The sequence below is a fragment of the Anneissia japonica genome, unplaced genomic scaffold (genome assembly GCF_011630105.1).
Source record: "Anneissia japonica isolate Jap-2015-1 unplaced genomic scaffold, ASM1163010v1 scaffold263_len647688_cov178, whole genome shotgun sequence".
NCBI classification, from domain to species: Eukaryota; Metazoa; Echinodermata; class Crinoidea; order Comatulida; family Comatulidae; genus Anneissia; species Anneissia japonica.
Genome location: NW_022734777.1, coordinates 135,218 through 149,313, shown reverse-complemented (window position 1 = coordinate 149,313; position 14,096 = coordinate 135,218). Strand labels below are relative to the sequence as shown.

The 14,096-nt window shown below is 34.9% G+C and overlaps 2 protein-coding genes across 2 annotated transcripts in view; one reads left to right on the top strand and one right to left on the bottom strand.

Annotated features, from left to right (window-relative positions):
• Positions 1-264: 264 nt before the first annotated feature.
• Positions 265-3,440, top strand: LOC117116471. Its single transcript, XM_033260526.1, has one exon. It carries the CDS (start codon positions 654-656, stop codon positions 2,739-2,741), a length of 2,088 nt encoding a protein of 695 aa, XP_033116417.1. The 5' UTR covers positions 265-653; the 3' UTR covers positions 2,742-3,440.
• Positions 3,441-7,149: 3,709 nt separating this feature from the next.
• Positions 7,150-14,096, bottom strand: part of LOC117116452 (dynamin-1-like protein) — a gene marked incomplete in the record, with an annotated part of 16,596 nt that continues 9,649 nt past the window's right edge. Inside the window, 6 exon segments of the mRNA XM_033260496.1 lie at positions 7,150-8,196; positions 8,697-8,908; positions 9,393-9,453; positions 9,978-10,292; positions 12,371-12,607; positions 13,233-13,353. Of these exon segments, the coding sequence (XP_033116387.1) occupies positions 8,140-8,196; positions 8,697-8,908; positions 9,393-9,453; positions 9,978-10,292; positions 12,371-12,607; positions 13,233-13,353 (1,003 nt within the window).

Here is a 14,096-nt window from a genome sequence, read left to right as displayed (position 1 = left end):
AAGAAAGGGAAGGCGTTCGGGTTCTCCTCTTAAAAAAATTTTGATTTATAAATGGCAGGAAATTAGCATTCTCCTAATTTTACTTTACTTTCACATTTTGGGGGGGGGGGGCGGAGCCGTACCCTGAAGGCGAGCCGTGGGCCGTGGCTACCTTTTCTCGGATGAGCCAAATCCGGTGGTGCTGACTGGTGGAACACTAATCTTCAAGATATATTTCCCATGCGTTATCTAAATGCGCTGTTATGTTTACTCACCAGACTAGAGAAAACCAGTCTGAATAGATAAACAAATACAAAGTACACTGCGGAAGTGGACCTATAAATTAAACAGAAGCGTCCGCATTCTGTTGTTTATATGATGAACACTTCGTAAAACGGACCTAAAACCAGTGGTGGTGAGATAAGACAGCTTTTTAACTAGGCGGTGGGTTTGCCTGGGCTGTGTGAGTAGATTTAAAGCTGCCTGATTATAAGTTCGTTAGGGCAGGCCTGCTGTATGTTGTTAAACAACACTGCTGTGGAGCTAGGGTAGGCCTATGCGTATATGAGGATTAGTCCTACTACAAAAACAAACTGATGTAATAGGAATAGCAGTCAGTGCTGTCTGCATGGTCTATTGGTATTGAGTTCCGTTGACTGGATAGCTTAATTGCCATGGCAGTTTCAATGACAAACGAAGAAGGCAATAACTGCTTTCACGAATTATTGAGAAGTGCAGATTGTGAGGATGAAATCGAGATAGAAGAAAAACTAATAGAATTTGTTGACAAATCTACAAAGGAATGCATAATATCCCTAATAAACCAACGAAATGTATGTGGAAACACACCATTGATGGAACACATGTTGTGCGAAGAGCCCAGCTTGAAACTTGTTTCACATACAATCAAGTTTGGTTGTGATGTTAATATTGCAAATAATCTTGGGATGACACCTATTCACATACTAGTCAGTAAACAATGCATTCCTAAAAGATTACTAGATGACGAGTATCTAGGAGTGGCAGAGAGAAATATTGTAAATGAACGGAATCAAAACGAAAAGGCTGTTATGAAAGCTATCATTGATGTAGGTGGTAATGTCAATCAACAGGACTTGTTCGGTAGAAGTCCTTTGTTTTTAGCCAATGACTTAGAAGTTATTCACATGTTAATCCAAAGTGGTGCAGACGTAAATATGACTGACAAATGGGGAAGAACACTGCTTCATTCTGTTTTATCAATGCCAAATTACAAACATCTAGCACGTTTTTACTTGAAGAAACTCAATTCAAAACTTTTATGGCAAGCTGACATATTTGGTTCAACACCACTTCACTATTGCGCTATCTTATCTCGAGAAGACATGTTTCATGAATTGAAAGGACATATGCCCTGCATTAGTTTAGAAGACAGCCAAAGAAACAAAGCCATAGATATTTTACAACGCAGGATGTCATATCGTGAACATAGGGATGACACTAAAGAGGGTGTAGATGTTCTTCACTACAAAGACGTTATCAACAAAAAAGATGCATTGGCTGGTATCAAACAAATAACTGAATCTTTGATAAAAAGTGTACTGAATCAGCCTGGTTATGGAGAACCTTGGGATGAGAAAGAAAGTACTTTAATCGTGAAAACAATTGTAGATTTTGCACAATATATGTGCAGACGTATAGGTGAAATGGATGAAAGGTTGAAATGTTCCCTTTTCCGAACTGGGAGTTCAGCGGAAGAAACTAAAATTTCTGATCCAACGGAATTTGACTTTGTATTCTGTCTTACAAATTTTGCAGACCTGTGTCGAATTGTAGAAGTAGAAGACAAAAGAGGTTTTGCTGAAGTACAAGCTGATGATATACCAGAGAACTATGAAAGCTTTTTTTGTTGCAATAAAAAATGCAACGTGCCAGAAATTCGATTTGCATTTTCAAAAATACTGAAGCGGTTACTTTCAGACGACAATACATGGAAAAGCCCAAATCTGTATTTTGATGGGAATGTGCATCATTTAGAAGAATACGATAGGCCAGTATTAACATTAAAACTTCGGTGGTTTGGTTGCTTGTACAAAGATGAAGAAATAAGTCTTGATATTGTTCCAGCTATACAAAAAAAGGGGTGGTGGCCTTCCGATACTGAATTCGGAAATCTAACTTTGATGACACAAGAAATAAAAGATGAAGGTTGCTTACTATTACTCCAGAATCCATACTTACAGTCTGACACGTTATTAAGAATATCCTGTTCGCCAGCGGAGATATGTTTGATAAAATCTCTACCGCTCTATATCAAGGAAAGTTATAGGCTATGCAAATTACTCAAGCACAAATCTATTTGCCCCCGGCTGGATCCTGATTCTGAATCAGATGTTTTTCCAAAATTTGAAGCAGAGGATAGCATTACCAGTTACATGCTGAAGAACAGTCTGTTCCACATTTTAAGTACCGATTCCATTACTCTAAAAACCAAACACACACCTGATTTTAACAAATCAGTAATTAACTTGGCTGGAAAATTGTTAACCTTCCTAGATCATTCTACAATGCATGAAACCCTACCTGTTTATTTTATACCTAACAGACAAGATATCTTTATGTTCGATTTTTCTGAAATTGACAACTTAGATGAACCTTCCGTTAAAGGACTTAATAATTTTCATTGCTTGCGTCGCCATGCTTTTTTGAAGATAATGTTGCATATACTAGGACTGAAAAAACAAGATACAGCCGCTGACAATGTGAAAGGTGAATTCATGTAATGACAATCAAGTGCATCATGCGAACATGCCTATCTAGTGCAGCATGCCTTTGCATGTATTAATATAAGCGTAGTAGTAGAAACTGAGAGAACTGAACTAAGCACAAGATTTGATTTACAAAAAAAGACATTCATCACATTTTGGTTATAAAACCGACTTTCAATATCTGTGACTGGCAGTCCAGAGAAACCCTTCTTCTTGTTTTACGTGGGACAAAAAAAGGCATTTTGAAATAATAGATATTAGTAACGGCTCTACGCAACCGTACTTGGCAGGATTGTTAAACACAACCATAAAATTTTCTAAAATACCATATTTTCCAATGGCTGGTCACCACAGAAATTACTGACACTGATTAATATTAACGACAACAGCGTGTAATTATTTAAATTTGCATAATCGTGAAGACATTGTCTTTAATGTCTATCCTGAAGAATGGAAATGAATTGTCACTGCTATTTTAGTTTTCTGCAATTTTACGATACTAGCTGTGTACCCATCCTTCGGAAGGGTATAAAACTAGTTTGTTAATGGTTTTGTTGTGTTTATTGTCATATGTGGTTTGCTTCTAAGACATGGCATGAGTTGGGACAGAGAATGACTGTATTTGAGTTATGAAGTGTAGTTAGTGTGTGTGTATAATTTTTAAAGAAAATAATGGGCAACAATGCTTTTGAATAAAGAATATAAAAGTTGTAACACTATTGTAGTTACAACTACAATAAGTTTAAGTTTGTTTTAAAATGACGAAAGTGGTATTTTATTGCATGCAATGAAATGTAACTCGGTTGGGGACAGGATAAAAATTCTCTTTTTCGCTCCTTCCTTTCTTTTCTTGCATTTCTTTCCGATCATACAAAAATCTCCTGACATATATTTTTTGCCAAAAGGTGGGTGGACCTGTGCCCCCCCTCCGGTTGCCCCAGCCATGCCATCAAAGATTTAATTAACTCTAGATAGGACCCCTGTTGGCAAATTTCTGGGGCCATCACTGAAGTGAGTGGGTGTTATTGCTGAATAAGAATCTTTGATACACTCTCTTCTTTTTCAGAGATGAAACGTTTTTAATGATCAATTGTGACACCGTAGCCCACAACTATGTCAACTTTACCTATTGCATCATATACACTTTAGTTCCTACATTAAGTCCTTAGTCATAAGGTTGCTCCCATATGTATGCAAATTACATTAACAAAAACACCACATGTTAAGCTCCTATGCTACAAAAAAGGTTGTTTAACTAATAATATATTTCAGATTTTGTCCATGTACTTGATGTTATAAGCATGAAAATGAACCACAAATTGTAATCACTGTATAATAAAATATAATCAAATTTGTCTCGTTAATAGTACATTTTGGTTTTGAATGCTATATTTCATTTCTTGGGCACAAACTATTCTACAACAACAAAAATGGAATTCTAAACAGAATTATTGTTAATTATTGAAACAGGATAAACTTATTAAATGTTACATTTACATTACACTGATCTATCAATTTTTTTTTTATTAACAAAATCCTACCAAATTGTCATCCTGAATTTTCAGACAAATGTTAATGTATAACAAGACACATGGTTGTAACCAGTATTTACCCCATTCTGTTGTTGTGGCTATTAAGTCACTACACTTACAAATAAAGGCTTGCTCTGTCCAGACTATCAAAAAACTGTTGTATGACCATATATAGTCATGATGTGATGTCATCATGACCATATTTAGGCATGTCATATGAGGCATGTTGTAGCAAAAATTTAAATTCAAGTTATTGGTATTTTCAAATACCTGAGTATGTGATCTTTAAAATGAGAGGTCATTCATTCAAATTGGACATTTCACACCTAAGTTATTGGAAAGTGAAAGTACAGTACTCTTAGAGTCAAGATAAACAGGATTTTGAGTAATTGCCTTTCAAAGTTATTTGTGCATACATTGTTTAATAGAATGAACTATGAAAAATAACGTTAAATAAACAATTTGTTAACCACCAGAACTACTGTAATACTTTGGGACATGATTAATAAGACATTAAACTGTTGACCTACAGTGAAAAACAAATTTGGATTTTTTATCAATTTTTTGAGCTTCCATATTTTATAGCTCATTTACTCAATACTAGACTGTGTGACAACTTTACCATTTCACCACAACATGCCTCATATGTTTGTTGACAAATACAATTTGATAGTCTGTGTAAGGCTTCACACATACCAATTAAACTATAATAAATAATTAGCAAAAAGTAATTAAAAAAAAAAACAAATTTCATAAGCAATATGGAATTAAACATGTCTGAAATTTAATCAGTTATGAAGCACCTGAAATAAATGTATACTCCTTAAAAAAATACCATAAAAAGAATATTTACAACATAACAAATAATGTACCGGTACTGTAATTTACAGTACCGCTTATTAGAAAAGTCGTATAAGCCTGGCCATAGCCTGTTTATTTTATACAACTCATGCATTTTAGGTAATTAGTAGAGAAAAATTAGGATGTAGTAGTGCATTAAGATGGTGAGTTAAGCCAGCTTCATCAATCAGCATCTTGGATTTGTTTAAATTCATCATAACATAAACGGCCGAAAAACTTACCCTTCCATCTTCTAAGGCGAGACTGTTCTTATTTCTTGTTTCGCGTACTTATTTTAAAGATCATCGGAGGAGGGCAGAATAAAAATAAAAATAAAATTTTGTTTTCTTTTTTTAGCAAATAATTTTGCCAAAAACATTCAGATGGAGGAGAAAATAAAACTAGAATTTTATTGGTGATTGGGAATGTAAAATATGATGGTTAAATACTTCAAATTTATATAATTAGGAAGAAATATACATATCTCTGGAGATTTCAAGCCAGCGTAGTGCATAATAAAAATAAAGAAAAAAACTTATTTTTTTCTGGAATTTCCACTTTTTCATGGCGGCGGGTGCGCTAATTGGCCAAAAATAAAATTTTATTTTTATTTGAAATCAATATTGGAAGTCGGCGGGTTCACTAAACAAGGTATAAAAAAAGTCTCACCTAATGAGACCAAGCATGGTCTCATCAGAAAACGTAAACTAATAACAATACCTAATAATAATATAATATCAATAATAATAATAATAATAATAATACAAAATTATATGTTGAACATACAAAGTGTACATTTATAAGGCTTCAATTAATACCACAATCACAGTTCTTCACGATTACCATTGTATTTTTCGTCTATTTAAATGTTATTTTTTTGTTATTTTATTTATTGAAACAAAGGCCCATGCAACTGATACACTGCTCCCTGAGCTGTATTCCATTATGACCCACATGCAAAATCAGTGAATTCGCGTTACTATTAGGTCCCACTCCTGTGTGGATAGAGACAATGACAGAAATTTGCCGACAGAGGGGTCGGACATATGCAACAGGGAGCCCAAATCAAATGAGTCAACTAGAGTCAGTCAAACGGGGAGGGGGAATACCCTCCGCTGGCGCCACCAATGAATGGTTGGCAGACAAATCCATCTCCATGCCTGATGACACGATGCCATCTGCTAAAAAGTGTTTTCAGTGCGATCGTTGTACTGCGTTAGCCGTCCCCAATGCAATCTGAAGGCTCCCCGATTTGACCAACCAATCAGCATCCCCAAAAGCTCTTGGAGATAGTATGTAGCGATTTTTTTTTGGAAACCAAGCTTTATAATGTTTAACCTAATCATTACATTGTTGCCTTTTCCAAGAACTAAAACTATGTTATGAATATGTATACAGTATGTAATCCTTGCAAAAAAATATATACACAAATGACTTGAGCTAAAATCTAAAGAGTAAGCACGCTACATAACCTGGCTTCAAAATTCAGTTGAGTAATATTCTCAACAGAACCTATAAAACAATAAAACGAAAAGGTGGGAATAGCAATGATGGGAAGTATGACATATAAAAACAGTGGCACATTAGGAAGTCTAAGTCTAAGGAAGTACACTACCCCCAACAGGCAGCTCTGGACCCCAGTTGGAAAAAATCCTATCATTTCCTTGGGGACCACTGCTTTGAAAAAGCATTTTTTACAGTCTGAGAGTGCCAATTCCTATGTATATAGATGTGCTTGTTTAAATTTTCTCCTACTAAGATAGGCTTGGTATAGTAGGAGTCACCCCCTTCCTTCCTTTCTTCGATTTTGGACCAATTGTCAGGGACCTTTGAACCTGTGTCAGATTATCTCTGGCACTGCCACTGCATTAGAACTATGTACACCTTAGACTCCAGGATATTTATTGGAGTGCTCAGCTTGAACTAAATTTTCATTACACTGCAAATATACAAGTAGCATAAGTATTAATGCTCATGGTAAAATGGTATTTTAAATTTGAAGATTGCAAACATATTTAATAACATCACCAAGAAAACAATCTACACATCAATGATTATTTAGCTGTATGTTCAGCATATAACAATTTAATTTAAGAATAATTTTACAAGGGACAATTGCTTATTGAAGTTTACTAATGATATGTTGACCAAGGAGGAATATAATCACCTTTTACCTGAATAAATGTCAAAGGTTATGTAGGAAGGTATTTTTATACAAAGTTCAAAATGTTGCATGGGGTCTTAACTTCTTAGTAAACATCATAGTGAGTTATCACCATTGATTATGTCCGGTATATAAATCGTCTATTTTCCCATTTTTATCTAGAGAGACTGAGATGATCCATTTATAATCTCAAATCTCAGTCATATATTAATCCCCTTGTCAGTTTAATCATCTGCAAGTGTTCTCAATCTATGAATCTATATGAAAGCCAAGTATTAAACCTATAAAATATACATGAAGAGGGATCATCCAGCCCTTTATTTTTTTATATATTTATTAAAGTGAAACCTACCATGAATTTATAGATTTTCTTAGACGATACCATATCATATTAATTGTTAATCCAATGTATATGTTCAATCCCAACACAGACCTTTAATTCCATTACAAATCTTTAATAACAATCCAGACATTTAATCTTTATTTAATCCCAATCTTTGAATTATTAATCCAGTTTAATCTGCAATCGCAACCTAGATTAATCCCATTTTGGATTTTTAATGCACTGTTTTTTTTATGCCATGCAATAGAGTTGATTCTAATATTTTTTGTCAATGTGATATATACGGTGTCAACAAAAAAAACGTTGGAAAAAGGTTTTCACCGTTAAAGCATTTTCTACACATTTATGTACACATAGATAATTAAATTAGTGTGATCACCTGTAATATCAGACACCTGTCTGTCAAATAATGCAAATCCTAGTAACAATTCCCATCAGAAATCCACAGACGCATACTAAATATTAGTATATATTATCCCCTCAGTACCGCTGCTTTCCATTTCAAATGAGTAACTTTATCCCCTATACATGTTGCTACCACATGTGGGTTTCCCTTACTTCCCCTATAATCTGACTTGCCCGTTGTAAAGCCTGCAAAACAAATAAATTATATCAAAACATAAATTGCCACAGAAAAATTAGAAATTAAATGTTCATGGAAAAATATGATTCTACATTGATGGAATGACCGTAAAATATACAGGGAACGAGGATTGTCATAAGCAGCTTGAACCTAAGACAATGGGATTGGAAGCAAGGCGCTGCAACCAAACTATCACAAGGTCTACCACAAACATTTTTTCATTCATAATATTCATAATACACGACTAGGGATACGCCCCAGGGAGTGGAGGAGGTTGTACTTTGTGCTAGTTTGACTATGGATCCAATGACCAGGGGTATTACCAGCATCGCCAGCACCTTGTAGCCCTTAGCAAAAGGCCCAGTATAAATCTCTATATTATTATTATTATTATTATTATGATTATTATTATTTATATGTGCTTTAATCTCGTTATAAATAACTCCAGATGCTATGGGACTTTGTTGAAATTTTTAAAACTATAAAAAGATACAATGTTGAACTTTACCCTCAACATCTCAGCTGCTTCTCTCCTTCTTTGAACCATGACCTCTGACTCCTTAAGTAGGGTATTTATCTGTTCTTGTTTGTACAGTTTACCGACCAGCTCACTTTGCATCTGATCTCGTACGTAGTTAACTAGGAAATGCATGATGGCTTTCGGGACGCTGTCCTGGATGTTTTTGCGTACAATCAAGAAATAGCTGTTGATAAGCTTTTCTGTGATTGGGAAAAAAAATAGAAAGTTAAAATACTATTATGTGCTTGTAAATATTTAAATGATTCGAAGATAAAAAGGATCATATTTGGCACCTACAATTATTAACCATCATATAAAAGTAGATATTAAAGGACTGGATTTTTCACAAACTTAAAAGTAGATTGGAATTTTCATTGCCGTGGGCTGAGGGAAGGGGTGTGTATAAACACCCATGGCAGCAAATTAATTCTACTAAGTTTTCATTAGACTATGGATTTAATTCCAAGTTCTCAATATTCGCAGCCCTAGGATGAAACCAGCCCACACTCCTGATATTCTCTTGAACATTTGGCAGTGTATTTATTTTGTTCTGGTATTTGCAGAGTTGAATGCATTATCAAGTGATAAAATGAGGTTCCATCCAACCGTTCTTCCATCCATCTACTTAATTACAATTCACTTACTGTACAAGAGTAAATTCATCAACATGTTTTCTTTACTTACTTATTACATCAACATCACGTTGCTCTCTTGAGGAAAGTTTTCTTGAAGAAGGTAGAGTTGGCTACAAAATGAAAATGATAAAATAATGTTGGCTGATAAAAATGAAGTCAGAGAGAAAAACTAATTACTGTACTACAATAACTGCTTTTGAATTCAGATTATCAATATATTATAAACACTTTGGCAAAATCAATTTATTTCTCTGCCATCTTGGTTTGCAAGGTTAACTAATTCACATCCGCATCTGTTCAGCATACCACTATTGTATTTAATACACGTTAACTTGCTAACAATGGTCACCAAAACTCTCACTGGAGGATCAAGAGGGACCTAGGAGTAATGATCTAAAAATAACTACCGTATGTTCGTTCACGTTTCACTATGGTTGATGAAAATGATTTTCATTACATTGGTGGCCTTTGTGCCTTGGCGTAAGGGATGTAACAAGGAAATAAGGCTTGGCAGTCAACATGTTAAACCATGAACGGAAACTACCAAAGAATTACCACTGTGCTCTTTCATACCAATATCATCCCTGTTTATAACATTTAAAAAGTACATATAAATATAATTAAAAACATTTACCTCATCAGATAGGAGGTTAAGGGTGGGCTGCTTTACTTCTTTTTGGGGGCTATCTGTCGGAGTATTTGACCTGGGTCCACTTTTCCAAAACGCACCCCAAGGGGCTCTCTCTTGCCCTTCAGCTATCGCAAGTTGTGCTGCAGCCTTTGTGAGTTGCCTTTCTTTCTCTAGTTGTTCTGCAGCAGGTGGCGCATCCATGCGATGTTTCTTAACATCATTACTCTGATGAATGAGGGCATTGACTACCGCAGCATCCGTGAAGTCCGGATGTTTAGTGTTGATGTATGCTAACTCAATGCCTACTAAATTTTCAACCTAAAATACAGGAGTCATGGTTCAATATTGGAAACGAGAATGGCTTCAAAACATTAATAATAATAATGATAATAATAATAATAAGAGCGCTCAGTAGAGAGCATATCTCTGCCCACCGCAAATCCCTTTCTATAAAATAATCCCCAAAAATATGTTCCTACTTTCTAACTACCAACCACAATTTACTTAAAAAAGAAAATGACAATAACACGAAAGTTTCATTTAAATCAGTTGATTAGTTTTCGAGATATCTGAATAGTCCATATATCTACACCAAAATTTGATCACTTCATTTTTCAAACGCCTTTTACTGTACCAGTTGTACACCTGTTAATACTTACATCTTCTGGCTTAAGACACTGAACTTTTTACTCTTATAGCTGACAAAAAAATTACATGCCATACATTGGTGTTGAAATTGATATATTATGCAAATTGAAATATGGGGTTTTGGTTTTTAGTGTTACATGTTAAAATGTAAAGATGCAATCAGTTCCGAAAAAAGCGAAGTTATAGTACATATAAAACACTGTACACCTTTACTGTAATTGCACTAATTTAAATATTCATCATATTTCTGCCTATGGTAATATGGTAAACATGTTTTTAAAATGGTCCTCATATTCACACCCTACTTTGAATTGTGACCAAAATTTAAATATTTCTTTATTAAAACATGACAAACTATTCTGGAAAGTGTCATTTTGATCCATTTAAGTGACATTTAGGTCTGGGACCTAATGACCCTCAAATGCACACTCGAATTTGGATCTTCACTAACACCTCATATTTTTTTCTTGTAACTTGGTTTAACTTTCACGAAAGTTTCATTCAGTTCAGTAGATTATTATTTTTTTGAAATATCTGGTCCCGGACGTTTTAAAAATATTTCAAACACAAAAAAAAAAAAACACACAAAATGTGACACACACACAAACTTACACGACTGAAAACGTATCTCCTGGGGGCGATAATAATAATAATAAAAGTAATAATAAAAAAAAGAAACCTAAAAAAAATATTTTTTTTTTTTAAATTTAAATTCGTAGGCCTAGGTATACAGTATTTTCATCTTACAGTAGTTTTTAAGAATATCGGGGGTGGGGTAGCTGGCAGTTGCCTACTAGACTGCAATATGTTTACAAATGGCTTGGGCCCTATCGTCCACACCAGTTGGGCCCAATAGTTTGTCACCCGAAGTTTTCAACTCGATGATCAAGAACGTACACAATCTAGCCCAGGCCAGGCCCTAGGCTACGCCTAGCCTTTCCGTCACTGTGCTATGTATACCATATAACAAAGCCACCAATGCGGTGCATTCCTAAATTTTACACGCATAATTAAAATGTATTTTGCATATTAGACGATAACACCAAATCATGAATGGTATAGGCCCTAGGCCTACCATCCTCACATCGCTGAACTACAAACTTGGCCTTGTGTTTTAGTGAAAAAACCCAGTAGCCGACAGCCAGCTGTCTTTATTTATTTACACTTCATTTCTTCAGTTTGCATTCAAAGGGTACACTGCTACATAGCTTACCATCAGTAATACAGTACCGTCATATTAGTCTATGGTTTACAGCCACTTCCCTGCTTTCACCAAGTTAAAATAACAATTACAAATAAAAAATAACTTGCGAGGCACGAATTGACATTTGCAGCAAGACTACTCATACAACAATAAAAATAAACGTCGCATGAAGTTGGTGAAAAATGGAGATCAAATGAAAAACGATGTATTTTAGCAAGTATTTAAAACTTCTTTTTTCTATTTTAGGCCTTTGGCAAAATGGCTAAAGCAGTATTTTTCTTCGCCAATCCAAAATATTTTTGCTCATGGTGACTTGGCAATCGGTTATTGTGAGTCCACAAACTGAACACTAAAGAACTTCGCGTCGCTATGTAAAAACAAAATGTCGGAAAAACTTTTTCTTGGTGCATGCGCATTTGCATAATTGTTCAAACACACCCACGCAAAAAAAACTGAATACAAAAAGTTCCTATGGCATAAACATGCATAGGAACATAATAATAATAATAATAATAGAATAAATCAATTGAAACTTTCATTTTACCATTGCATTTGTTGTAGGTAGTCTCTGCCTAAGTAGTGTTGTTACTACTTCTACAATACGGTCGTGAAGTTTTGGAAAGCGCAACATTTCCTGCGTGCCACAATGCTGAATAATACGCTGCATCTCCTCGTGTACGAGTTCTACACATCGTAAGCTAGGCTCCTCTAATCGGCGGATTTGTCTCTTGACTAATAATTCAAATGATACTTCAGGCACAAACAGAGCAGGCCTTGGACCCTGAGAAATAAAAGAAATAATAGTTAAAGCACGGTTTCCATACAATCGCTACACGTTATCGCTGACAGTTTATGATGCTGATAGGTCAGTCGAATCGGGGGGGGGGCCCTTCTCGACTGCGTCTGAGACTGCTACGCAGTACAACGATTGCATTGAGAACACGGAAGCGGCAGTGTAGCGATTTCATGGAAACCAGCCTTTATAATATTTAACATTCATGATAGGGTCTGCAAGACCATTCACTATTAAGCCCCATCTTAGTTTTGATTGTTGTAGACAAAAACATTTTACGTAGGTATTTAGGTATTTAAAACTGGGAAGCTAAGCACACGATTGGTTATTTGTTTAAAGTTATTGTGATTGGTCTAAAACCATCCTCTACTGTCCAAGTAGGGCATGTGCCTTTATGGACATTTTATCATTTACCAACAGCTTTTCTCTTCTGAAAGATGGTGTGCATTAGTAACTTGCATTTCGGCAATTAGGTACCTGGAATTTAACTAGGTACCCAAAAATTCTCATGGTTCAGCGCACACACAGTAACTACCACCAGTTCAGTTTACCGAGTCATTCTTCTTTAGAAATGGACAACATTTTAAAAAGCGATATTTGTTGAAGAAATTACCGTGGCATTCCTAATAGCTGTGAGGATATCAATGGTCTTGAGACCACCGAGTGGATCAATGCCGCTTAACGTTCGACCAAATGTCTCGTGGAAAATATAACATATACGAGCACCACCGCATCTGAGAAAGTATGTGAATGAATACAAGATATGTAAATTGAGGCTTTATGTTTTCTTATTCCAGTTACCGTACATATATACTTAAGATTTTAAAATATCAGGTCTAATAATAATAAAAATTAAACACCTTAAATGTCAAAAGGATCAAAGGCATAAAACTTTTACAGGCTCTATGCAACTTAAACAGATTGGTGAGCAAATATTATTAAAGTTAGGCTTCGGATAAAAACAAACCTTTGATATGTTGTACAACTGATTTTTTAAGACACAAAAACAGTTTTTTTGAAGGAAAATCCAGGGAACGGTTAATGACATACAGATTTTTGAATATTTCAAAATTGGTGGTGGAGGGGAAAGGTGGAAAAAAAGGGTGGTTACATCTCCTTTTAACCCCCGTATTTAAATATTCAAAAAACTGAATCTCATTAACTGTTAACAAGTTTTTCATCAAACACCATTTTTTGTCTTAGAAAATCAGTTACAACATATCAAATTGTTTTCCACTGCAGCCTGATTTTAAATATAATACTTAAAGAGTAAAGAATAAAACTAGAATCATTAAAAAAATTTAAAACACGGCTATTGAACTCACAGTTCTGAAATTTCAATATTTTTAGATGTTCCCTCGATAGTTGCACAATACTCAGATGCAAATTTTGTAGTTATTTGCAGCAAGGTTTGACTCTCATCTTCAACAGGTTCACCAAATGATTGTAGCAACTGCTGGAATTGAGAGGCTAAGAC

Excerpts from the sequence above, each read along its gene's own strand:
- LOC117116471 (XM_033260526.1), top strand. The coding sequence starts at position 654 with ATGGCAGTTTCAATGACAAACGAAGAAGGCAATAACTGCTTTCACGAA.